Source organism: Stegodyphus dumicola, chromosome 8, assembly GCF_044657685.1.
Source record: "Stegodyphus dumicola isolate Sdum_Otavi_A_Nest chromosome 8, ASM4465768v1".
Classification (NCBI taxonomy): domain Eukaryota; kingdom Metazoa; phylum Arthropoda; class Arachnida; order Araneae; family Eresidae; genus Stegodyphus; species Stegodyphus dumicola.
The window spans coordinates 41,558,269-41,586,217 of record NC_140775.1 but is presented as its reverse complement, the minus strand read 5'-3'; the positions used below and the strand labels follow the sequence as shown (position 1 = coordinate 41,586,217).

Below are 27,949 nucleotides of genomic sequence, written 5' to 3'. Positions count from 1 at the left end.
AATAAGGCTGAGCTGAAGGCTTAGACGTGTCAGTTGTTTTTTAACTTGCATTTGAAAATCGTCTAGGAAGAGAGAAAAAAGAATTATAATGGGTATAATGGAGGGGAGAGATAGTGTACGATAATTTACCATTAAGCTTCTGCAGTTTTTCTTAAAAAAAGTTTGTTATGAAGACGAACTTAAATTGTTTGTAAAAAGAAAATTATGTCTAAAAATGCATGCTTAATTCTTTCTATCTATCGCCTGAGAATATAAAATATTCAAAACAAAATATACTTAAAACTTATTTTGACTGATATTTTTAAAAACCTGTAGCTATAAATTTAACTTCGAAACACACATTTTACATCATACGCAAACTATTATATTTTACATATTTCAGTAATTTAAAAGAATTTTAAAAATGTGGATGCAGTAAAATATCTCTATTATTTTCTAATTTTGACACCTTTTGCAAAAATTTGCATTTTCATCAAAATGTTTAATGAATTTTATGCAACATATCTATATATAAATTTGAATATAGAAGTAAGAGTAGCTAAAGACGAGTCTTACCTCTGACAACATTTTGCTGTGTTTCCATCTCAATGTTTTCCATTCTGTCATCATTTTCCGAGTTCCTTTGCTCGGTGCAGTTCGATGATACACTCTTATTTTCAGAATGCTGAGGCTCCGAAGGGAATATTGGATACGGAAGGGCAGAAGAATGTTGCAAGGCAACACATGCTTCATCATCTGAGGATTCTCCAAAATTTGCTATTCTTTTATTTAGCTGTACCTCCTTAGCTGACTCACATCCGTCTTCTGTGCTAATGTCCGACGAAAATTCAGCTTTTTTGAGTTTTAAAAGTCCTTTCTTAAAAGAACTCGCACTTCCAAAAATCCTTTTTATCTTGTATGAGTTCCAGGATTTTTGTACAGGCTGGTGTTGCTGAACAGCTTTATGGAGGTCTTTCTCACATTTTGCTTGTGGCCAACTGCAGGTTAATGTTTCCCACTCAATCCAAGTAGATGAAACAAGTTGGAGACCATCTCTGAACTCCACGATAAAAAAACTTGGCATCTTAACACACACCTTCAAAAATACTATAAACCAAATAAGCTGAAGTTGCAAAGTATATTAATTGTGAAATGTTAATATAAAAACCTAATTTTATGTAATTTTCATTATTATAATATAAAATGCTTAAAACGTTATTTATAATGAAACATAACCTATATTAATAATGAAATCACAGGTGATGTAATATCACTTGTGATTTCATTATTAATATAAAATACAAAGGCTTAAAATGCGCAATACTTGTCAGGTTATAATATTTTTTTAATATTAATGAAATATTTCTAATGCAAATAATGCATTTTACCATGGTGCTGTACACAAAAGATTAATAAAAGAGAATATTTTGGTAATACTGAGATGAAAGCAGAATAATTAATTCAGAAATACAGTGCAATATAGTATATATACTTCCTTCTAGTATTTATGAAATATAAATGTTAGCATTATTAATAAATCCTACTTTTAATATTATGTAAAATATGTAATATTAAAAACATGTCAGCCAATATAGTTTTACAATTATTATGGCATATATTAACTATTCCTTCTAGATTTAATTATGAATTAAGGGAAACGTAACATATCCATCTTTGTATGGTAATAATACTAGCTTTTTCCAGAATAACTTGGCAGGCCATACTTTTAAAGAAGATTGGTTTCTTACATAAAATATGTTTAACAAAGATGAAAGACAAGGTGTTTCGAAAAATTCTTTTTTCTGCTTAAACTCTTTTCCAACTATCATCATTCAGTTTTCTTTCTTACTATATGAGAAATTATAAACACAAATAATAGTTTTTTGACTGTCTTTCAACATGCAATAACAATCAGCCTTCGTAGAAATCTTAAGTACAACATTTTCATGCTGCATAATTTTGTACTGTCTATTGAAATCACATTCTCCAAGTAGTGGACCAGATGTGTGTAAATTTTGAAATTCTGAAATTAATTCGGTTTGATTGATTGAATCATTATTGATAGCTGTTGTATGATTGAACAGTTCATGTGTTCGTCTTGCTATTTGCTGTAATGGAGCAGAAGATTTTCTGATTAATTTTTTTATAGAAGACATATAGCTTTCAAATTTAAAGGCACTGTAATTATCTAACGGTCCAAACATTTTTACATCTTCGCAAATATGCAGTAGGCCGTGAACATTATGAGAAATATATTGTTTTCCATAATAAAGCCCAAAATTTACTACGAAATGATTTAATATACACTGTGCGTATTCATGAATTGCCGTTTGATTTTGTATTTCGCACAAAAGTCTGATCGAAATATGAAGTAGTAAAAAATGATCATATAGCTTTTTGTTTAAAATTTCTTTTAAAACAACAGGGCCGGTGTACAGTAAAAACTGACGATATTCTGTAGCTTTCCAATGTTTCAATTCTTTTAACTTCCTCGGTTTTCTTGCAAATTCAATTGGAACATAAGGCTTTAAACTGGTCAAATTTTTTGAAATTAATTCAACGTTTTTATGCGGTAATCGTGCTTGTAAGCTGCCTCCGCCTATCCAAATAGTAATAATTTTTCGTACTACTCCTAAGCATACAAGATGCATAAAGTCTAACGGAATATTTGTTATTAGTCCTATATTTGGGATATTCCTTAAAATAGGATAATCGTTGTGATAATCGTCATCAATAATTTCTTCTTGAGACATAAAAAAATCGGAATTTTGACGTAGTTCACCAACTGATCCTGGAAAACATATCCTGTTATTAACATACTTGCCAACAATTTTGCACTTCGAACAACTTGAATATCCAGTATGGCCTTTAGTACACAAAATATATGATTTTGCTGGAGCGTCACATACAATATATTTAAAAGATAATTTTATTTTATTTTGATTTCCGAAATTAATACCTTCTGTAGATAATTTCACAGTTTCGTCCGTAAATTCTTTTAAAAATTCGTTAGCTTTTGGTTTTGAGCTACCATAATATGCACCCACGATAAATACGTTTCTTGTAGAAATAATATTCACCAAAATCGGCCAGAGTGAATTATTATTTGATTTGAATATTGATAAGCCGTCGATATTTATTGCTATTTCTATACAAGATAACTGAGGCAAAATTTGAAGGTTATGCATTTTTTTAATTTGATTTTCTAAGCCGAAGTATACGTAGTCTCCATTCCCCATTCTTTTTATAGAGGAATTCCTAGGAGTGCCCAAGAGTGTATGCGCATCACTTGGTAAACTGTTAAAGCATTTATGATTTTTTAGAATTTTTAATAATGCACTCAAAGCATTCTGTTTGATTTGGAATTTTAAGCTCCACTCCATCAATTCCTGAAACGAGTTCTCACAAGTAGCATGATTTGAAGCATCGTATGAAATATCTTTCATTTCCCTTTTCTGTTCGAATGAAACAGATTCAGTATCTGCCTTACTAACTTCAAAAGAAGCTTTATAGGTTGAAGTGCAACGCGTATGAGTTTCATATTCTGAATCACAGTTTGAACTGGAACTTAAAAAATATTTGCTTGCGCGAGAATTCGACACAGACTTTTTTACATAATTAAATTCTACTTCATCTTCTGAAGAATCCGATAATACACGTTGATTTATTCTCCTATAAATCTGTCTTTTAGATATATCACATAATTTTTTTTTAGTTCTGATCATTTTTATAGAAGAAAGGAAAAACTTTGAAACTTACTCTTCGCACTCTGTGACGCTTCGTTCTGTGACGATTGCTTGTGAAGTCAGCTTTGGAACGACGACAATTAACATTTAAGCACCACCAGAAAAGCTGAATTCTAGAAATCGTATAGTAAATACGTTTACTTTTTCCACTTAGTGCGATGCTACAAGGATACTATTACAGAGCAATTAACACCGTTGGGGGGCATCCTCCGTCGAAAATGGCTTCAGATTTCAGATGAGTTGCATGCCTGTGCTCTTTGTCGTGAAGGGAGGCTTTTCTTGTAGGGGTACAAAGAAAGGGAAATCTACTGCATAAATCAATGGACGTTAACAAAAGACAAATCTTCTTGGGGCATCGGCTACAGAAAAAGTGCTTAGAGGTGATACAATCTGAGCAGAGCTCAGTTCCTCAAAAGGGGTGCCGCAGTGTTAAGAACATTGATAATAATGGAAACAAAGACTTGAGATTTTCAACTTCATTTGTTATTCACAGCATAAAATAAAATAATAAAATTGTTAAATTTAAAGAATGCGTTAAATTTTTTTTTTTTTTTTTTTTTAATTTGAAGTTTGAACATCTATTTAATTCAAAATATAATTTTGAGTTTTTATAATAAGACTTAACTTTGTGTCTTTTATCTTGATGAAAAGTGTTTACTGCATTTTCTGGATGTTACAAATAAATTAATAAAGCAGAGCAATTATTGTTAAATTATGAGAAATCATGTAGCATTGTCGGCATAACGTACAAGATTGGAGAGCATTGGATATAATTTTTCGCCCTTTGTTTACCAAAGACCGGATATTTGTATGACTAAAGAGCTAGCTCCCTGAGATAGCAAAGTGAGGTTTCAAGACAGTAAGATCATAATGTTACTTCTTTCTTTTCTTAAACTTCATTTTCCTATTACAAAAAGGTAAAAATGAAGTTACTTCTTACCTCAGTCATTTTGAGAGACTAAGTCTCTTTATTAAAGAGCTTACCAGAGATGAAAATGAACGAAGAAACTATGAATTTTTTAACCCAATAAAATCATTCTTCTATTTATAAATTCAAATTAAAGCAAGTTAAAGCTCGTGTATAGACTAGTTCTTAACTGTGTCTGTAAACTAAAATTTCGTGGGTTAAAAAAAAATTCTTGTTACTTATTACTGCATAGCACTAAACATCATTCATTACACTAATATAGTAGTGTAAGATATCAAAAAGTATTTTTTTTTCCGTCTGCACTTTCAAAGTATAGTTATTTCTATGTCAAGAATTAGCTAATAGAACGATTTTTGGATCTAAATCCTTTCAGTAATAAGTTTTGTTAAGTGCATGGTTCAGCAATGCATATTCCCGAGCAACTAAATGCTACATTAATTTTGATTAGTGACCGCAGAGACGAGAAATTGGTTAGTGACTGATTGCCGTACCGAAGGGCCCAGGTTCGAATACAGGAGAAGGCATGGATGTAAATTGTCTGTTCCCTCATAGGAGGAAACGTTGGCCTATCTATTATCCCCATAATAAAGTGCTCACCACTTCCGGTCTTAGTATTGCATCTAAAGCCTAATGCCAGCCATTAGAAATTTAAAAATAAGAATACATATTGATTAGCCTGACTTAAGGATCTGTAGCAAAGCTCTCGAGGGCAGTCTAACAAAGGAAAGGAATGTCTTCATTAAATACTTTCCCTTTTTAAGAGAGATTGACTCGCTATACATAGGGAAAAAAACATGAAAAATCTCATGCAGCCAGTTCATTCCCCACGATCTGAATCTTCTCGAACTACCAGAGTTTAGCGGCTTAATTCTCTGCGGCCTGAAGGATTATTTACTTAAAGCATGTAGAGAACATCATGCCCAACTGTTATTTATATGATAAATGTCTTCGTAAAAGAGTTTCTGAGCGAACCTGTAACGTAAATAATGTTATTTGGGTTCAAAGATATTAGCAAACTATCTAAAATAATGTTTACAAAACATATTACGCAGTAATTAGAATTTATTCTTAAACACACTTTCAATATGAAACTCAAAAACGGCTGAAAACACGTGCATATAATTTGTTTGTTAGGCACTGTGAAACAACAGCAAAAATTTGAAAATATTTTGAGTTTTACTTACAGCCAACATATACAAAACAAAAATAAGTGTAAGCATAACAATTAAATTTCTATATGCAGAACATCCATAGAGTAAGATTTTGATTCTTATAATTTCATTTGCATGTTTGTACAAGGTTATACTTTTACTACACAGCTTCCATAAAAAGTACAGTATTTTCAATGAATTTAAGGAATAACCCCTCCGTCTGTCTTTCAACTTGGTCTAGTCACTAGGGAGGATACCATTAGCGTGCTTGACTAGCCCTTTAACAAGTAATTGAAGAAACAGATGGCTTTAAAATACTTTTGAAATTTTAAAAATTGGGCACTTGATTTTAAGGAAAGAAAAGTAACTTACGAAGAAATTAAACATACGAATTATTTGTAAAACATTCACTTTTCAATTCTTATGTGGACACATAATCGATTAAAGTTTGATCAGCAATTTAGTACTATGATTTTAATAATTTATAGCATATGAAAGCAATTATATAAATAATGTATATTATGTGGATACGAATGTTTGCACGTATTTTATTTATAAATGTAGGAAATATTTTAGGAATAGCTAATTCATTGAATGCTTCTTTCAGATTGCCTACAGCCATAAATTTGCAAGTGTCAGGAATAGACTGATTAAAATTAACAAAAAAAAAAAAAAAAAAAAAAAAAGTTTAACCCAATACTATATAAATTTATATATTTTCTAAATGTAGTTCAAAAAGCAATTCTTAAAAAGAAAAATAAAGAGGTTGCGTATGCTTTCTTATTAGCACATTCAAGCTTTGAATTCTCATCTCATATTGGGCTGAGAATAAATATCCTTAGTATGTTTGACGACAGAAGTATTCAGGAGTAGTATGTGCATCCTCAGGATGATAAACGACAAAGTCCTGAAGATATCTGAGAAACAACATCCCCAGGAGATCTTCATATATCCCTGGACATTGCGACCTGAACAGGACATCCCTAAGATGTTGATTTACGAAGTCCTCAGGATATCTGAAAATCAACATCCTCAGGAGATCTCCACATATCCCGGGAGATTGCGACTTGAACAGGACATCCTCAGGATGTTCACTTAAGAAGTCCTCAGGATATCTGAGAATCAACATCCTCAGGATATCCTAACTGTTTCCCGGGACATTGCGACTTAAATAGGATATCCTGAGGATGTCTTGTGTTATGGGGGTATTTTGATGACAGAAAAATTAATTTTCATAGCTTATGATTCTTAAGATTTCCACTAGATTTTTTTTCTCTTATGAGAGTTAACTTAAGTAAGTAAGTAGATCCAAATCCTGACATAAGTGAAGGTAAAAAATGAAGAGATGTGTGTAAGATGTTAAAAAAGTAGCAAGTAGTAGTATCTTAAAAAGTAATAATCAGACAGATCCTTTCTCTCATGCTGATTACATTTGTAATTTTTTTTTTTTTTTTTTTTTTTGAAAATACTTAAATTATGAATGTAGCTTAAATACATTTATTTTTTCATGTTTTATTTGCACATTTAAATGGTTTAACCCATACTAATGCAGAATTGTTAACTCTTCTGATTTCTGACTACATTCCTACCAAGCGAATTTGTAACATATCTCCAGACTTTCTGTTATTCCTAAACTTTCTTCCAATCTTTATTCATTTGTTTTAACATTTAATTATTTTCACCCTAAAATGTGATTTCTGACATTCAGTACTTTTGATTACATATTTAAAAAAAAATTTTTTTTTCGCTATCAACCACTATTTCTGTGCATTGGGGATCTCACCAGCGGCCGAGTGATAAAGTTGCTGAACACTAGTGGTTTAGTCCGAGGCTCAAATCCCACGAATGGGTTTTCGTGATTTTCCCCATGTGTAACATGTATATGAGCCAGTATTCCTTAGAAAGTCCTCCGTGAAGGCATCCCTTCCCTTAGGAAGATAGCCCTTGAGGCTTTGCCATAATAATAAAAAAAAAAAAAAAACCCACTTTGGATGGGGAGTAGATGTGTCTGAAAACATCATAATCCAATTCTCCAGTGAGCATCAAGCATAACTGCAGGTTATGTGCCACATATCAGGTAACGAGCATAAAACAAGATTGAAATAATCTCTTTGCATTTCTGAAGTCACTAACCAATGCAAGTTTTCATATGCTTGTTGAAGTTGTTTAAAGGTTTGTAATCTTTAAAGGGCCCACCACCGGTCAAGTGGTAAAGTTGCTGTACATTGGTAGTTCATTTGAAGGTTCGAATCCCTTGAATGGGCTGACTGCAAGGGTGTTTTCATAGTTTTCCCCATGTATAATGTTTATACAATCCAGTTTCCCTTAAATAATCTTCCATGAAGGCATCCCTCCCCTTAGGCAGATAGCCCTAGACTGCTTTGCTGTAATCAAATAAACCTTAACTCTTTAAATTGACCACACTTTCTTATTTCTTTAAAATTTTTAATGCAGTTTATTATTTATGTATGTACATCTAACCACATACTGGGAAAGTAAAGCACATCACTGTTACATGCAGTTATGTACTCTCATACTCATCTGCACCCATTATTGGTGTGTTTTTTCAGTGTCATTTATTGGCAGATTTTAATAAATGGTTGTTATTTTTTTTAATCCTGTGACTTCAGAAATTGCATATGGTTTACCTTATGTCCCTACTTTAGAAAGAAAATTTTGTGTGCTCTAATACTTCATTGCTAGTTACTAAATTTGAAGAAAAATTGAGTTCCTCTAGACAGCTGTTCAGTTCTTGGTGCATATAGCATGCCAATAATATCTGGCCTGAAGACTAATATTGCAGGCATCTTTAAAAAATCATATTTGCATATTTATGAGATGTATCTGACAACTTTTTAATTTAGCAGCTGAAAAAGGTACAGCTTCTTTTTATCAATAAATATAAATGAATTCATTACTGATGTATAGTATTATCTTAAAAACAAATCTGAAAGGAAAGAAAAATGGAAACAGCTCCAGCGGTTGCATAATACTAAAATAATAATAATAATAAAAAAAGAGGAAATTATGTACATTCTGTTTATTTTTAAAGAAACATTTATCTAGGATCCTCAACTAATAGAAACCTTATCTTGGATTTTTTAAGGAAGAAGTAAATGCTTCTAGAATAAGATAAAATGCTATATTAAAAGGTATAAAATACCTAAAGTAAATGAAGATGTGACTATTACTTCCACTGTTAAAAAAAGGCATGAGAAAAATAAGGTAACTTTTTTAGTAATGAGAAGCTTATTTGACATTTATTTTACAATAAAAATAATCTTTTAAAGAGATTTATACAGAAGTCTGTTAACACTGGAAAGGTTATTATCATTCTGACTGTTTAACATTTACTTTTGAGCATTAATCATTAGTCATCATCACTGAGCCATCATTTTGACAGCATTATGGGAAACAAACAGAAATGCCAAATCAATCCAGTAAAAATGCTGCTTAAGCAAATATTTCTGTATTGTGTTATATTGTGGATAAAAGTATGTAGTGTGATATATGTCCATATAGTGGTAGTGGCATTTATTGCAGATGTATGGCATGATTTGTATATATGTATACCTATGAACTGTTAACTAGGGCATTTTCAGCATCAAAATATAGTATCAGAATTAGGTGGAATAATATGACATATGCAAATAGAAATGTGGAAAGTAAATAGTCATAAGTTTATCATCTGTTCGCTTGCAGAGAGACCGCCAAATATCATCTTAGGCAACCAGCAGCAAACCACATTTATGCATGGGCCGAAGCTACTTCGAAAATTCGCAATGCATTGAAACGCATATGCGATTGCATAAATATTGCATGCAAAATCTCAGACAGGCTGGAGTAATTATCAGCTGCCATCCTTGTCACCAGCACAGATCCTGTATGCTCTGTACCTATAGTGAACTAATTTTATCTTAAGTTAACTTATTCGGCTTTTCTTATTCCCTGTATATATTTATCTCCTTGAATTATGAACCTTGAAATATGTATTTTGCCTTATTTTTTGTATTGTTTTCACTGTTTTGCCTTTTTTTATTCTATGTATTATTTCACTTTTTAGTATTTTACTTCTTATTACTTTTAGTATTGTAACCACCTATCCATAACTCTGTAAATATGTAACTGAAATTGTTCTTCTCACCCGCAATGCACCCTTCTTCCATCACTGCAGTATCGTCTTCGTCCAGCATTTGTTTGCACTGCCCCCAGCAGTCGTCTTGAGCACAATATGTATTTTTAAGTGTGTTATTTTGATCAAGTTATTTCCGTCAGCGGGGCTACCTGGCCGATATGCTAACTGCCCAATGGACCGGCTGCCTCGGTGTTGGTGGAAAAAAAGTTGTTTATAAATGAACCAATGACTAATAAAAAATGTACTGAACAAAAGCTCATTGTTTAGTTTTGACATTCAATCAAAATGACTAGGAACTGTGAAAAGCTGGAAGTTGTAGATGTTGCACGCATATGTTCTGCTCTATAATATTGTAGATTTGGCTGCAATCAGTGCTTGGATCGTGTACGAAGAAGCTAAGGGAAGCACAGCTCTTAAGAAAGAATTTTTCACTGCAGCTTACCGAAGAACTTTGTTGAAAACATATAACTACTGGCTGCATTTCTTGCTATGTTTCACAAATTTGTGGTCAAACAAAATAAAATTTTCACATGTAATATTAAATTGAAAAATGCAATGAAAACTGTTCTATATACAAAAAAGGCAAGACTTCAGCAGAAAATGTAGGAAAGCAGTAAAAAATGGTACATACATGTTATCACAACCACCTCAGTAAAAGTTGCCAGTTTTTCAGAATGTGCCAAACTCTGACCAAATTTTATTTCTCCACATGAACTATGCATAATTTCATGTGTCCTTATGTACTTAGGAAGTAATGATGCCAGTATTACTTTTATTTAAACTTTCTTTTTGGATCTCATTCCATATGCTCTAAAAATATTGTTTCAAAATATGGTATGGTTTACTGTTTGTTAATGAGAAATATTTTTAAATTTAAAATATTGAATCAAGATTTATTAAAAAATGCTTTAAATACATTACATTCTTGATTTTAATTAAACCTATCAAAATGATAATTTTAGAATTTTTAGTATGGGGAGAATCCCATCTTTCTGACATCAGAATTAAAACATTCCGTGGTAAGAGATATTATTTGCTGGTTAATCTAAGTTTATTTCATGAAGGGTGATTATTTATAGCTTCTTGTTTTTTGTATGCTCTATTTTGCCATGAGTGAATGTTCTTACCACAGTTCTGTGGCAGAAAATTGCTTTTAATTGATACTTAATATTAGTACAACCACCTTAATAGATGGAGCTGAATTTTAGAAATGTGCAAAACTCAGGCAACCATGCAATAACATTCTTCAGTTTTAACTTGCAATGTTGTCATTTTCATCTGTTCTTTTGACTTACACTTCAAATTCCAGTAATTTGTATAGCTAAATTGTGATACCTTCAGCTCAGTTTTAAAGTATATGCTTATAGAATTTGTCTGCAATGGAAAAAATTGTAAAATTTCTGTGAGAATACATTAATTTTGTTGCAAAATCACTAAAAGGAACCTGTTTTGAATCTTGGCAGTTGCCACAAAATTTCCACCAAAACAAAAGAAACAACAATCCTTGCTTACTGATTTATTTTTAGGATTAATACAACATGTGGAATAAGTTTCTTTTAATTATGTCATCTCTTAAGATCCATTAATTTATGTTTTATATTCAACAGTTAGTAATTAGTGATTTGTTTAAAGATATTTTATCAAAAACCTTTGTCTTCTGATTCTGTATGTCATAAGAATTATGCAAAATGGAAAATAAAAAAAATGATGAAGATTTGTTAATAGGAGTTGCAACTAACAAAGTAGTGAGAAAGCTTCCATGTGAAGATAAAAAGAAACTGTATTTACATGTTAGAAGCTACTTCAATCAAGTATGTGATTATGTAACATGTATATTTCTAATTAAAATTTAAGTAATTTTACATGCAAAAGTAGCAAATATTTGTTTCTAGTTTTACTTCACTTAGTTTTCACTTTCAAGGCAAAGATATCAGCATTGCAAGAGATAAATTGATATCACAATTTTGAACTTAACAATTAGAAATCTTGAATAAGTTGTAGAATCTATAAGAATTGATATGCAGCAAAATTTAATCAGAAAACTGAGAAGTGTTGAGGGAATTCTATTATATAATGACAACTGTCTAAAGCAGGGTAGCCTGCCATTTTGGGAAGAGTGCCACTATCTAAAAAATAAAAGAGTTATGCGTGCCACTTCCATTTAGATGTTTTAGGTGCACATCAGTTACTTTCGAATGATATTTTGATTTTATTATGTTTACAATGGAAAACATTTGTCACAAACATATGTAGATCCAAACCTACAATAATATTAAATCATATAAATTTGAAAAATTTCAATTTATAAATTTGGAAAAAAAAAAAAAAAAAAAAAAAAAAAAAAAATCACTCAAATCATATAAATTTGAAAAATTTCTTGTTGGTACAAATTTCCAAAATTCAATATAAGTTGGATCACTTGCAGTTGAAATAAGTTTCTTATATTTGCTTTTCAGTGTAGTACGTTGCTGTAGGTCAATAATTTCGATTTGGATTTTAGTTGGGTAACAGTTAACATCTTGCAGAGAAACTGAGTTATTATATTTATTCTAATGTGTTTATGTGTCCATCTATCTATGCAGTTGATACAGACAATATTATTATTTTTTTAAAATCTTTTATTTCAATAAGTCTTCGTGTGCTACTGTTAAAACTCTGCTGTGCCACACGAGTTGAGAATTTGGCTGTTATTGAAACTCAGGTTAGCTTAGGTTGTTTGAATATGTGCCAAAGGGGAGGGACATCTCTGTGGAGCACATTCTAAAGGCAGCTGGCTCGTATTCACATCACACATGGGGAAAACTATGAAAACCAACCAAGCTAGCCTGTTCACTTGTATTCATTTTAAACTGCTCAGCCAATTGTAGGGCACATAAATTAAAATACCGATAATTAAATCCAGTGTGAGTTATGATACACTGAAAAAAATGTGTTGGGGGGGAATCTACATGATAACTACTATGAGCAAAATTGTGCTGCTTCTTTCTTAAAGAAAATTCTGCTAATGTTTTTAACAATCGTATAAAAATAGATTAACTATTATTTTTTTGTAAAATATTTTAGGTAATTTCCTTTTTACTTATTTTCACTATTTAAAAATAATTTAAGTTGTAAAAAGTCATGATTTTTGAGTTTGGCAGGTCAGCATTCTGTGGATGTTTATATAAATGCATGAAACTGATTTTATTTCTGTAATATTAATATCGGTTATCTAAAGCATGCTGACATTTTTTATTTTAAAACATTTGTGAATGCATTTTGTATCTCAGCATATTCTATTTTTTTATAGATATGTTCTATAGATATATTTTAGAGACAAGTTTCTTTTAAGAAGGAAAGAGGATGTATCATCATATATTTTGTCTTTTCAATCATGTATTCTAAATATTTTAGTATGTGAACTATCTTCCTTTGTACATTTATCAAATTTTGTATTTGGTTACTTAATAACATATCTTTTTATACATAATTAGGCATAGGACGATTAATTGCTGAATGCAAAATATGTCCTATTGTGATTCCATTTTGGCATTTAGGTAATATGTTTTTTAAAACACTTGAACTTATTTTTATATTTTATTATAATGAATATTTTGATACTTACACATTTTTATATACAGGAATGGATAGTGTGTTACCAAATGTTGAGCCATATAGACCAAAAATTGGACAGGTAAAACAAATTATTGGGTTTTAATTTTATAGTAAATAAAATATTAATATTTACTAGCTATTAAATTGCATAGAGAAGATGTTATAAATTTAATTGTTAATTTTTTGATTTATTTCATAGTTTTTTAGTTTTTCTTTTCATATTTCCATAATTGAAAAATTAATTTCATGCTTAAAATTGTTCCAATAATCACTTATTATTTTCTTTGATTTCATTCTTCACTTGTAAATAGATGTAATTAATGATTGTGTTTTTTGGGGAAAGAGGGGAATGGTCATAATAGAAAGTGGTCATTTTACTGTTGAAAGAGAAGAAAAAGGACTTCAAAACTGATTTCAAGAGTCAAAAGAATGGTTAAACAGAAGAATTATAACTACGGTAAAAAAAAAATTAAGATTGAAAGAAATGTGAAAGTAAACTCTGTGTATCATTGGAATACTGTTTTGGATTCTTTGTTCAAGTAAAGGAATCCTTTATCCATGCAGTGTAGAAGAAGTTGATCTCCACCAGGACAGAGCCAACCATGTCAACATGTCAAGATCTACAATTAAGTTTATAGAAAGGGAGCATAAGATTTTTCATATATTTCAGAAAGGTCTCTTGTTGCAATGTTGATGGACTGTTGTGTTTCTGAACTGCTAAAATGGGCACTTTCTACATGTTAACCAAAGACAATTGACAGAGTATGGAAAGTAATAAAAAACTCTAGGGGGGAAAAAAATCCCCATACCCAAATTAACAAATGCCCTTTTGTCATGGAAATCAAGAACACCTTAGTAGTAGTAAAAAAGGAATGCCCATCAGAGGACATAAAAAAATACTTAATAAAAAATATACATTTTGCAATTAACTTAATTTTAACGGCATTAGAATTGTTAAAAAATGTGTGAACATCTTCCATTTACAATGCATCATAAAAGAAATACTACATTTTCAACTTTTGTCTGTATCCTATTTTTAATCAAGTTTTTATGTTTTTAACAAAATAATTGTAATAACTTTTCGAGATAGAATTAAGCAAATGAGTATTATATTATCAAACCATTTTCTTTTATTAAATAAATATAGATTTAAAAAGTATTGCTGAATTCTTTTTGTAATGCCTTTTTCTCCTCAGAAAGTCACAATCCTTATTGGAAATCCCATTGATTTTACTGCTCTGCGAGAGAGGCTTGCAAGTGAATATAAAAGTGCGGTAAGTTCTATTGAATATCCAAATTATAATTTATTTGAATTACTGCAAGATGGAAATTGCATTAGATATTTAATTATTTTCCCATTAATTTTGAAAATATTTGAATATATGTGTTTTCATAAAAGCATTATCTTACGTAGTTTAAATGAAAAAATAATATTAAAAAAAGTTATGCTTTTAATATTATTTGTGCATCCAAGTTTATTACATTTAAGTTTTAATGCATTAAAACTAGGATTAACACAAATATTTATCTTGTGTGTGTCTTATTTCTTTTGATTATAACATATACTTATATTCTTAATCTTTTTTGTTAAATATTTCTTTACTTTTGCATTTCTATGATAAAAGAATGGTAAGTGAGAGTTAGATAATTATTGATGAAACAGTGATAAATTGAGATAAAAAATTGATGCCATTTGCATGTTCTTGAAATGTATTTTGTTTACATTAGATTCAGTGTAGAAGATGTTGACTGCTGCATAAGCATATAAGCAGTTTTGAGTATCTTTTAAAGTTCCACATAATAAAACATTAACTGCCTAAAAATTTTTCAGTTCTTCTCTCCCTTAATTGAAACTATAGGCAACCAATTAAAATTTAACTCAAGTCCTTAAAGAAAACAAGTCCTTTAAAATTAATTGTTTTTCAAAATTGCAGGGGGGGGACTTGCATTTTTACAAACCTCCAGCATAGAAAAAATTTATAGTGTGGCAAGGACAGTATGTCATCAGTAAAGTTTTGTGTTAAGTTTATATTAGAATATCGTGCTCACATCACTGATCCTAGATCCATGTTGCCGTTTTTGCATTCACATTACTAGTGGAAGTCAGAAATGTTAAGCAAGAAATTTATAATTTTTTTATTAAAAAAAAATGCTAGTGATTTTCACAGATTAGAAACTACGTTCATGTTACTGCTGTTGCATTTCTGCTATCATTCTTTCAAAACCATTAAATGGTATTGTGTTTGTTTACTCTTTAGACCAATGTAGAACTTTTAAAGCATAATTTAAGTGAACACTGTCTGTCATTTTTTCATGAAAATTTTGAAAGTAGTGAAGAAATCATTCAAAGTAGATAGTGTTTTTCCAAAAATTAATTAAAAAGAAAGCATGGCATTTTAAACTTGCTGGTTAGTAAAATCAGCCACTTATTGTAATCAGATTTTCAGAAACCAAATCAAATCTGTGCTAATCAATAAAAAAAGCTGCCGTTTATTGAACTTATCTCTGTCGCGTATAAAACTCAGATTAGGAATAGACTGATTCTTCAGTGACAGAATATTGTACTTTTACCTATTAAAACTCTTTGTAGTTCTTCCATTGACTTGTTGATTGTGGATTACTATTTATTGTTCAGGTATGTAGTGCTTCAATATAGCAATTTTGACTGAAATGTTTCTACCTCCTCTCCCCATCCTCATACTTGTAAGACACTTTTTTCAGAGCTCAGAATTTCCTTATCTTAAAATTAGTGTAAACAGTCCTCTAGAGCAGTGGTTCTCAATATTTTTTTGTTCCATGCCTACCTTTCACCAATGCTAGATGATGATAATTCTCCTTTCCTTTCTAAAACTTAAAAAAAAAAAAAAAAAAAAATAAATAAATAAATAAATAAATAAAAATTAAAAATAAAATTATTTAAATTTATAATATTATTTTATAAAGTGCTTTATAAATTAAACAAGAAATTATTGATAAATACCAAAGCTTATATAAAAGTAATTTTTTATATTCGTAAACTAAAACTAAATATTTCACAGGTAAATAAAAGGCTGACTGTGTACCTCCTCTGAAATTTTGAAAATCTGCCCAGGAGAGAATTCCTCTCTGGTTGAGAATTTCTGCTTTAGAGGCATTATAAATAAGTGAGTGTTGCCTCTCAAATACTGGCTGCCTGGAAGTGAAATTACGATTTCAGTGTGCCATCTTTTAAGATTTTGACATTCAAAATTTCTTTTTGGGATAGACATATTTTCACAGAAAGTTCTCAGAAAAGGTCATGAAATGCTTCTTACCATTACTGAACACTAACAATCTTTGATGAAAAAGTAGTGGAGACTGTAGCTTGAAGGAAAATAAAAGAAAAAGGCCTTGGTCTTGCCTATATTCAAGTGGCTGATCAATTTAACAGACAAAATGCAGTTTTTATGATGGCTAGAAACATAGTTTTAAAATTGAATAAATCACAGGAGTAGCATTTTTTAAAAATTTATTGTGTGCTTAACTTGGAATATGTTGAAAATGCTTAACAGTTTAAAGATTTAAAACTGATGAAAAACTAACAAAAATGTAAATACCTCAAGTGCAAAAAATAAGATGGAAAATTGAAAGATGGTGAAACTTCTAGAATAGCTTCAAACTAAGAAAATGGTCCTATTTTTAGAGCTATTTCTAGCATGAAAACTGTGGAATTCACAAAAATGCTGCCCACCAGCGGCTGAGCAGTAAAGACGCTGAACAGTGGTAGCTCTATCCGAGGTTCGAATCCCATGAACGAGCTGGCTGCATGGGCATTTTCGTGGTTTTCCCCATGTGTAACGTGTATACGAGCCAGTTTCCCTTAGAAAGTCCTCCACGAAGGCATCCCTCCCTTCAGGCAGATAGCCCTCATGTGCTTTGCCATAATTGAGTAATCCAATCACTAAAATGCTAGAAGATAATTTTTTATCAGCTGACAGATGGCTCGAAGTGAATTGCAATCTTGCATGGAATTTGTAATACAGATGAAAATAGATTGCATTATAGAATATAAGCAGAACACACATTAATATTTAAAAGTGAAACAGCGGCTGGTTTAAAAAAAAAAAATTGAAGGAACAAGTCCCTAAGCTATTAATTATGTACTTTAAGATGCTGGCAAAAATTTCATAGGTTATTATTCAAATTTCTTTTCTAAAATAAATATAAATATTATTTAAAAATACAAAGTTTAAAAATAAATCATAAAAAATGGGAATTTTATTTGGAATGAACCTAAATTTTGAAATATGAAAGGAAGAATTAAATAAGTTAAATAAAAAAAGATATTAATATAATTTTGAGAGCTAATTTTTTAGAAACTACTCATGCGATTTTTACAAAACTTGGCAGTTTATCATACTTTGAGCCATAGAATCAAAATATGGAAAAAAATTGGCATGTCATTTCAGAAAAAGTCTGGTTTTGTGTCAAAATACAAAACAATGCTATATATAAATCTAATACATATTCTAAGTCGTGCTTTTGTGACATGAAAAATGCAAATTCAATTTCGGCAATCGGTCCAGTAGAATGGGAGATATCGAACTGCTCTCACCTTTTTTTTCTTCAGTGTGTTTGTTAACTTTATACAGAATTCTGAAATTGTCACTTCTCTTCCACAGTATGCTTTCATGAATGCGATGTAATTTTGTGGCATGGAAATTAGTACACTTCTGATTCTTCAACAATATGCCATAATCTCGAAAAATGTGGATATTTATTATTTGTATCACTTAATAAATATCAGACATATGAAGGTATTGAAAAAGGGTCAAGAAAAGGAATAGAGCAAGATTCAATGTGTAGTTGACATAACATGGCTGTGTTGTTGACAGAACAACCATAAATGGTTAAAATAATTAATTAGCTATATATTAATAACTAATTGCCAAAAACAAAATACAAGAGTACTACTAATGACAGATTATAGCTTACAGAAATGAATTGTTTGCAATTGAATAAATATCATGGCAATTTGTAAACTATTGATTTTGTTAGTCATTTGATGTCATATGTGCCCTTCATTTCACTTACATGCTGTTATGTCAATATAATATCATTGACAGGTCTAATTATACCATTGCACCTGCACCAATAATATCATGATTATATTCTTCATCACAAAATTGGACGTTTCTGAAATAATATGTTACACTACTAAGGTTAGTGTAGTTAACGTTTAACATTACACTTACCAGGGTTCGTAGTGGTTATTATAAGTGCTTATAAGTCTTTATATTTGAAAATAAAATATAAAGGATCTTATAGGTGCTTACTTTTTCTTTAAAGCCCTTATTTTTTTGTTTTTAGTGCTTATTTTTTGCTTTTAGTGCTTTTTTTTTTTTTTTTTTTAATGAACGCGCTATTTTTCCCCGTACCAAAGCGGAAACTAAATAAACAACTTTTCTTCCTAATATGGAATGTCAGATGGTGAGTCATACTCCTGGAAATAGCTTTTCCCCCTTTCTCTGCATTAACATAACCTTTGGTGTGCACGAAGAGTAGACAGGTGCCCGTTGTTCTGTTGGTCAAAGAATTGCGAAAGCAGTAGAAAATCCCGCTACATTCGGCATTCTTTTCCTCCCACCCAAATACTACACACGTTTGAATTTCTATCAAGATCTTAAAAAGATTTGCATTCTCGTTCTGTTTGATCAGTTCATATTTGTGTTTATTATGATCGGTATGCTTATATTATGAGCATATGTATGAATGTTTATACTAACATAGTTGCAGTAACTTCTGAAGTATAGTAAACTTCCAAAAATGGTTGTGTTTTAACACAGATTAGCTTTCTAAGGAATAATATTCGGAATGGCTTAAATAAAGGGAAAGTCAAAATAGTTTCATTTTCTTGGCCAATACATTATACAGTATGAAGGTTGTGAGGTCTCCCCTTTCTCCGCAAAATCTTGAATATTGAAACTTACAGTTCGCTGCAAAACAAGCAACGGACCTTTTTTTTTGGGGGGGGGGGTCACTTTCCAATCTGGATTGAATAGGACTAAAAGTTCTGCGGTCTACCAACCCAAGCGAAGAATGATTCTATTCTGGAAATTTAACGCCGTCTGTTGAAAATTAGAATGAAAAACACTCCAGTTATTTAGTTCTTTTTTCTCCCAATACCAGCAGTTGTTGATTCCGATTGCGTAATATCATGTAGGGAAGAATTACGGCGCACGTATTGCGCAATAATGTTTGCGATATTTTGCAGAGATAATTAATTTTGATGTTCAGTCCGAGATTTGTTTATGAGCACTTAAAAGAGTTTTACTGTGCTTGCTAAGCGGAATATTTTTAAGTTCGGTTAGTTTATTTTTATATGCTGCATATATTGTAATGTCAAAAGCATTTATTTAGCGGAAAAATCTAAAGAGCCGCTACAGTCTACCTCCCCTCCACTCCTTCAAGTTACGCTCGACTGTCCGAATTCGCCAATTTCCAAGTATGCGGGTTAGTTAAGCTTTTACTGTTAAAGATGACTGCATGAAGCAAATTTCTATCTTCTGATTTCAGAAATGTCCCTCTTTTTTACTTAAATTACTTTGCTTGCAATATCTGTTAAGAGAAAATTGATATACAATGAAAAGTTAGAAAATGTTCAGAATTTAGATTTAAATTATTTAAATATCAATATGAGTGGAAAAATAAATTGTATTTATTATTAGGTTCCAAGCGAATACAATAAATATACCTTATTATTATTTATTTTCAGTATTTTGAACTGAAATTTCATCATTAAATCTTGTAATATAGTTTAGTTCTTCATAGTTATTTTTTCCTCTCATTGTAAACTAGTTCTGTAAATTGAACTATTATTTAAAATTAAAAAAAAAAAAAAGTAATTATTTTCCATGGTTGAGGTAATGCTTATTCTCTGTTAATAATCTGTTAATTCATTTCTCATATTTTAAATTACAAGTCTAATTTTTAAGGTTATGCAGTTGTGTATGATGTAATTAGGCAGGTGCTTATTTTTTTTCTTAAAATGTGCTTGAAAAGTGCTTGTAGGTGCTTATTTTTTTAACTATAATGTGGCTATGAACCCTGCTTACTCTTTTTGTGTTAAGATTAAATATCCCCTTTGAAATAGCAAAATATTTTCCCCGAATTCAAAATTTTCCATTTTAATATTAATTCTTTTTATTAAGTGATTTCTTCGCATAAAGCACAAAAGAAAAGCAATTGCACTCACTCGAACAGAAATAAATTTTTAACTTTTTTTTTAATAAATTCAAATAAGGGAATTATGTAAATACTTTAAAATCACCTAAAAAGGCCATTTTGAAATTTTTATCTTGAATTTTTTTTTCCAGGAATCGGAACGTAATTATATCTAAATTCTGAAATCATAAAGAAAAATTTTGCATATTGTTAAATATATTGGGAAATTGTGATAACATTGGTTTTCTTAAATATGCATCATATTGTACAGGATTCAGATACAGTTTCATTAATAGAAGTTACAATGGGTGTATCTATAGGGTTTTTTAGTTAAATTTATATAAGTATCATACATTTTTTGGAAATTTAAATGCTATTTTAAATTACAAATATATTTAATATTTTGTTATTAATTCAGTACGGGACAGCGCTTTACTTCTAGTAATGTTAACTTTTTTTTCATTTTACTTAAATTTTTTAAAAAAAGGAAGGGGATCTTCTCTTTCTGTTTATATATATCGTTTTTTAGTATAATCTGCAATGCTTTATTTTAAGCTATGGATCTTTAATCCCTCTGCTCACGGATGGGATTGCTGAGGTGTGGCATAGATTAAGTTGTATGAAAGCAGATAATAATAAATAAAACTAACTGATGAAATGTTTATAGGGGAATTTCAAATAACTTTTTTTATAATTAAAAAAAATCATATTAGGCTTTTCACTTGCTATGTATGTGTTTGTATCATTTTTTTCTTGTGTGTGTGCATGTGATCTTGTGTGGATAGATTTTTGTAAAGTGTTTTGCTTGTGTTTTTTATTTATTTATATATTTTTGTTGTTGTTGTTTTTGTTTGTTTTCAAAATGAGAAGAAAACTGTTCAATGGAAACTGAAAAGATTGCTAATGGATTTCTACATCATTTTTAGTTCATATTAGTAATATTTCAAATAGAATTTTTTTGTTCCACTTGTCATTTGAAACTGAAACTATCTTAAATTATGACAAAGCTAATTAGCAGTAAGAATTTGTAGAATTTTCTGTTCTACTTGTCATTTGAAACTGAAACTTTCATAAGTAATGACAAAGCTAATTAGCAGTAAGAATTTTGTATAACGTTTTCTAGCATATTTCCTATAGAAATAGAGCCATTGAGATGTTTTCCTTTCCATGCACATTGTGATTATATGATGGTGCACTATTTATCTGTATTATAGGCAAATTATTTTTTCACTATAGACTTTACAGAAAATGTTAACTGCAGTTGTGTATCAAAATCATAAATTTAAATAAATTGTTTAATTTGTTAATTAATTGTTTTTATGCAGTCTTATTTTGTAAATCCCCTCAGGGTTCGTAGCGGTCCTTACAAGTCCTTATAAGTTCTTATATTTGAAAATAAAATATAAAGGCCCTTATAGGTGCTTATTTTTTCTTTAAAGCCCTTATTTTTTTTGTTTTTAGTGCTTTTTTTTTAATGAACAGGCATTTTGCTCCATACCAAAGCCGAAACTAAATAAACTTTTCTTCCTTATATGCAACGCCAGATGGTGAATCATACTCCCGGAAATTGCTTTTCCCCCTTTCTCTGCATTAGCGTAACCTATGGTGCACGCGAGAGTACAGACAGGTGCATGTCATTCTATTGGTCAAAGAATTGCGAAAACGGTAGAAAATTCCGGTACATTCGGTATTGTTTTCCTCGCACCCAAATAATACACACATTTGAATTTCTATCAAGATTTTAATAATTTGCATTCTCGTTCTGCGTGGTTAGTTCATATTCGTGTTTATTATGATCGGTATGCTTATATTATAAGTATATGAATGAATATCTATAATAATATATTTTCAGTAACTGCTGAAGTATAGATAAACTTCCAAAAATGGGTGTGTTTTTACACAGATTAGATTTCTAAGGAATAATATTTGGAATGGCTTAAATAAAAGGAAAGTAATCGAATAGTGAAAATAATTTTTTTTTTCTTTTTTCCACTATACATTAAATAGTACGGAGGTTGGGAGGTTTTCCCCTTTCTCCGCAAAATCTTTAATATTGAAGCAGTGAATTTTATTTTTTTATTTTATTTATTTTTTGTCACTGTCCAGTCTGGATTGAATTGGACTAAAACCCAAGCAACCCAACCAAGCAAATCTTGATTCTATTCCGGAAATTTAACACAGTATGTTGAAAATTAGAATCAAAAACACTCCCAGGTTAGTAAGTCTCTTCCTTTATTTAGTTCTTTATTCTCCGAATACCGACAGCTGTTGATTGCGTAATATCACATATGGAGGAATGCGCAATAACATTTGCGGTATTTTGCAGAGATAATTAATTTTGATGTTCAGTCTGAGATTTGTTTATGAACACTTAAAAGAGTTTTACTGTGCTTTCTAAGCAGAATATTTCTCAGTTCCGTTGGTCTATTTTTATATGATGCACATATCGAAATGTCAAAATCATTTATTTAGCCAAGAAATCTAAAAGAAAAGCTATAATCTTCCCCACTCCTCTTTTTCCAGTTACTGTCCAGAATATTCGGCAATTTCCGAGTATGCAGATTAGTTAAGCTTTTACTGTTAAAGGGTGACTGCATGAAGCAATTTCCTGTCTTCTGATTTCAGAAATGTGCCTCTTTTTTACTTAAATTACTTTGCTTGGAATATATGTTAAGGGAAAACTGTTATGCAATGAAAATTTAGAAAATGTTCAGAATTTCGATTTAAGTTAAATTAATTAAATATTAATATGAGTGGAAAATAAATCATATTTATTATTAGGTGCCAAATGAATACAATTAATATGCCTTATTATTATTTATTTTCTAAATTTTGAACTGAAATTTCATCATTAAATCTTGTAATATAGTTTAGTTCTGCATAGTTTTTTTCCCCTCTCATTGTAAACTAATTCTGTAAATTGAACTGTCATTTAAAATTTAACAAAAAAAGTTAATTGTTTTCCATGGTTGAGGTAATGTTCATTCTCTTAATAAATATTGGCCCACAAGCGGCCGAGTGATAAAGTCGCTGAACACTGGTAGTTCGGTCCGAGGTTTGAATCCCGCGAACAGGCTGGCTGCATGGGCGTTTTCGTGGTCTTCCCCATGTGTAACGTGTATACGAGCCAGTTTCGCTTAGAAAGTCCTCCACGAAGGCAGCCCTCCCCTTAGGCATATAGCCCTTGTGTGCTTTGCCATAATCACACACACACTTAATAAATATTGCACTGCTCATATTTTAAATTACAGGTCTAATTTTTCTATGGTTTCTAAGGTTATGCAGTTGTGTATAATGTAATTAGACAGGTGCTTATTTTTTCCTTAAAATGTGCTTGAAAAGTGCTAGGTGCTTAATTTTTTAACTAAAATGTGGCTACGAACCCTGTCCCCTTCTATCTAGAATTTTTTCCCATTTGTTGACAAATGACACAAAGTATGAAAATCATGAAGTTTTATGTACTATATATCTTTTAGTTAGTAATACAATTACCTATAACTATGTGTATTAAGAGTTCCTGGATCTTATGGACTATAAGAAGCTCCATTCAATGATATAGATTGCTTTGCTTGTAAAGTACGTGAAAGTAGTTAGCAACTGCAGAATTTTAACTACTGTACTTTAATTGAAAGTAAGTTCGTTTATGTTTTAGAAAAAGTCAGCTGATTGATAAAAGAATTAAAATAATGTAAACCTGTAGTTGTATGTCGTTCAACATTAAACAAATTTTATGCAAATTTGTCATAAGTTTTTCATGGGTAATCTTCAAAAATTGCGAATAGAAGAGAAAGATTAGCTTGGAATGGTGTAGTTTTTTGTGTTGACTTCTAGGTAAATAAATAATTAAGTAATCATTGTTTTGTTGTTCTCTGTTGTAAAAATAATTTTCTTGCAAATGAACCTGAAATATACTAACTGCATGTATATTTATGAAACATCTACATTTTAGTTAAATATTCTTGAGATATTTATTCTTAAGATATTTTACTTCTGTTAAAAATAGTGAATCTAGGGCATTTGTTCAGTCATACTTATGCAGTTATGAAAGTAGTTTAATTTTTAAAATAATAAACATTCAATTTTGCATTTCTTGTATTTAAGTGAGTTCTTTCAGGCTTGATTGTATAAACAGTGGAAAGATGCATGAAATTTGTAAGTGGTTTATTTATCCCAAATATTACTAAAAATATATTTCCTGAAGTATGAGAATGAAATAAATCCTTTTCTTCTAAATTTGAAAATTCCAAGTGTTGAAATTTCTGTGGTTGAAAAGATTATATTTAGATAGAAAAATAGGACTAATTTTGAACTCTCCATAATTGCATAAAATACATTCAAAGTGATAGAATTATATGAAATTGTTATTCTCGGTGGCATGCTAGAATTTTGTGCTTGATTTTTGTACATTTGAAAGCAAAAAAATGCTAAAAAAATATTGCTTTCAAGTATTTTTTGAAATTTACATTTGTGATTTCTTCCTGCATTGTTAGTCTTCAAGAACAGTGTCTATATGACCACAGGGACTTTTTCACTTTTTTGTCTCATAGTTTTGCATACAGTTTGTTTTTTCTGGCTGTTGTTATGCATCTACTTTTTTTCCTGTTTAGAGTTTGTGCAGTTTTTATGAATGTGACTGATTTTTACTAGACTTAAGTATAAACAACCTTTGCTCATTAAAAGATGGAAACCTTTATATAAGTATGCATTATATGTGTAAATGTTGCAATTTCATGATACCTAATGATTTACATTCACTTAAAACATTGTACAATGTGTTGTTAGCATTTCAAGTAACATTTAAGTGTTTTAATTTAAATAATTTATGTAAAATGGTATGATACAAAACTCTTGTGAATTTACTAAAACTTTTCTTTTGCTATTTTTTCTCTCAGCTTTCTCATTGGGTTGCTGCAAATGATATGTTTGAATTCATTGTTGCCTGAAAAAGAAACAGAAAAAGATTGTAACATTTTAAATCAAAGTAATCACTTATAAGAGGCATACTGCTGTGGACAGCTACACAGTTTATTTGTGCCTCATCTGAAAAATCGCCGTGTTTGGAAATACTGGAGACTTAAGATATTCATTCGTAATTTTTTTTTTCTGACACAAAACAGTCCAAATGCTGGAGAAAATCATAATTTATTATTGTTAACGTTCAGAAGCTAGTAATATTACGTTAGAAACTTCTTATTCTAAATGGTGTATCTGGTACATAATTTTCAAGTCACTATGGAACTTATATATTGTCAAGCAACAAAATAACTCATTGGAACTCAGTTTTTGGTGCAGTTGCCACATATCTTCACATTATTGATAAGCTGTTTGACCCTGTAAAAAAAAGTATCGTGTATGGATGATGGAAAATCATCATATGATGAGCATTATTTTATATATATGTGTGGTTAATTTCAGCATTCTCTGCATTTAGTTCCTGACCGTTAAGCCAAATATCTGGGACTGTCAGATTAAGATCCATTTTTTATTAATAATTTTAACATGTAGAAGGAAACTTCCATGTTTTAATCTGCTCAAAACAGAAGACCATATTTTGAATCATTCTTTTGTTTTTGACCAATAAGCTTATGAGGTAAACATCCATGTATCAAGCTTTCTTACCTTATCTGGCTTTATTAGCTTATTATGGCCTGTATTCAGTGGGCCTCAGTCGAGCAAATATTTGGAGGTGGCCTCTACTTGTGATTTAAAATTTAGTTGGAACTATAAGTGAAATTTCTTATATTGGTAGTCAAAACATTGGAAGGCTTGTTACTCGAAATGGAGTTGAATGAGCATACAAAAATCATAGCTATTGCTTTCTTTTCAACAAACAGAATTCACTGTATTTTCTGCCATTTTGCAACAACCCAATATTTATTATTTTAACTAAGCTGATTAATAAATCTTATATTTCAGCTCATCAGTTGTAATGTTTGCTAGATGTTTAAGATTCTGTGCTTATTTTTTAAAGCCAGCTGTTGGATTTGGTGATGGAATAATACTTAAGGAATATTTCAAGGCATGTCTTTATCCCTTCTTAATACATTTATGTAGGCTTTGCATGTCTAAGCATGATTATCTACCTGTAATAAGAACTAAAAGCTCTTTGAAGGAATAATTCTAAAAGAAATTATGTTTTTGGGGAAAAAAAAGAAAAGAAAAAAGTTTATTATTATTTTGTCCTTTCATTTATTTTATCTTTCTTTCTCATGCCCCTCCTTATTTTTGATTGTGTCATTGCACTGTAGTCTTGTTGTGCATGTTACATCCTTTTTAGTTTAATGTAGAATTCTTTCATAAATATACCTTTAGCTAATACATAATCTTATTAAAGTTATTAAGCATAGCTGAAGCAAAGTGTGTCATTTTTTTTTTTCTTCTGCTTATTTTGAGAACATTCTTTAAGTAAAATTGTGTGTTATGCATTATTTTGATATAGAAACAGTACATAGTGGCAATTGTTATTGATATGACTACAGTATTTATTTGGCAGTTAATTCAGTTACTTTTTTGATCAGAGGAACTGTAAATAGCAAAATCAATAAAACTGACTGAAATTGTTTGAATTAAGAATTAATATCACTTTTTAATTTTGATCATAAATTACTGTTAAAAATAGAAAAGGGCATTTTTTTTAAGGCTATGGTCTTTTCATTATTTTAATAATACGTATGATATTTGTGATCATTAGCTAAATATCAGCATTTAAATAGGAGTAAGAAAAAATTCAGCTTTAGATGACCAATTCATTTCATGCAGCTTAAAGTATATGCATATTTAATATCGCTAAGATGTAACAGTTTAAATACAACTTGAGAAAATATTCCTAATGTAATTTTTGTATCATAGTTCATCCAGACCTTAATTATTTATTAGTAGCATAACTGAAGATGACCGTAAAAATAAATTTTTAAGAATTACTAACTTAAAATTCTTTTAGGCATAATATTATACATTATGCTTCACGAAGAAAGATTTATTTTTCTGTGTAGTCACCATGGTGTTCGAAACTTCGAACAAGATTGAAGTTTTGCAGTGTGTCTCTAATGAAATGTGTTGTTCTGGACTTTGAATTATTATATCTAATGAGCCTTTTCCAAGGACCGCTGAACAAAGCGAAGGAATATGTCTTTTTGTTTTTGTTAAATTGCTTGGTAGTTAAGATTTGTTTTTTTCAGTGCATAATCACTGGTGGTGAAGTATCTGTTTATTAGTGCAAAGCAGGATCAAAATA

General features: G+C 30.2%; 1 protein-coding gene across 6 annotated transcripts in view; it reads left to right on the top strand.

The window, feature by feature from the left end:
- Window positions 1–27,949, top strand: part of Taz (tafazzin, phospholipid-lysophospholipid transacylase) — a 241,944-nt gene that overhangs the window by 31,621 nt on the left and 182,374 nt on the right. For 3 of the 6 annotated variants that reach the window (XM_085821772.1, XM_085821768.1, XM_085821770.1), the window contains 3 exons: window positions 13,413–13,475; window positions 13,560–13,612; window positions 14,730–14,807. In XM_085821772.1, the coding sequence (XP_085677898.1) occupies window positions 13,413–13,475; window positions 13,560–13,612; window positions 14,730–14,807 (194 nt within the window). Of the gene's footprint in view, window positions 1–13,412; window positions 13,476–13,559; window positions 13,613–14,729; window positions 14,808–22,821; window positions 22,930–26,686; window positions 26,735–27,949 lie in introns of all 6 variants that reach the window. The other 3 variants (XR_015042547.1, XM_085821769.1, XM_085821771.1) reach the window with 3 other exon arrangements.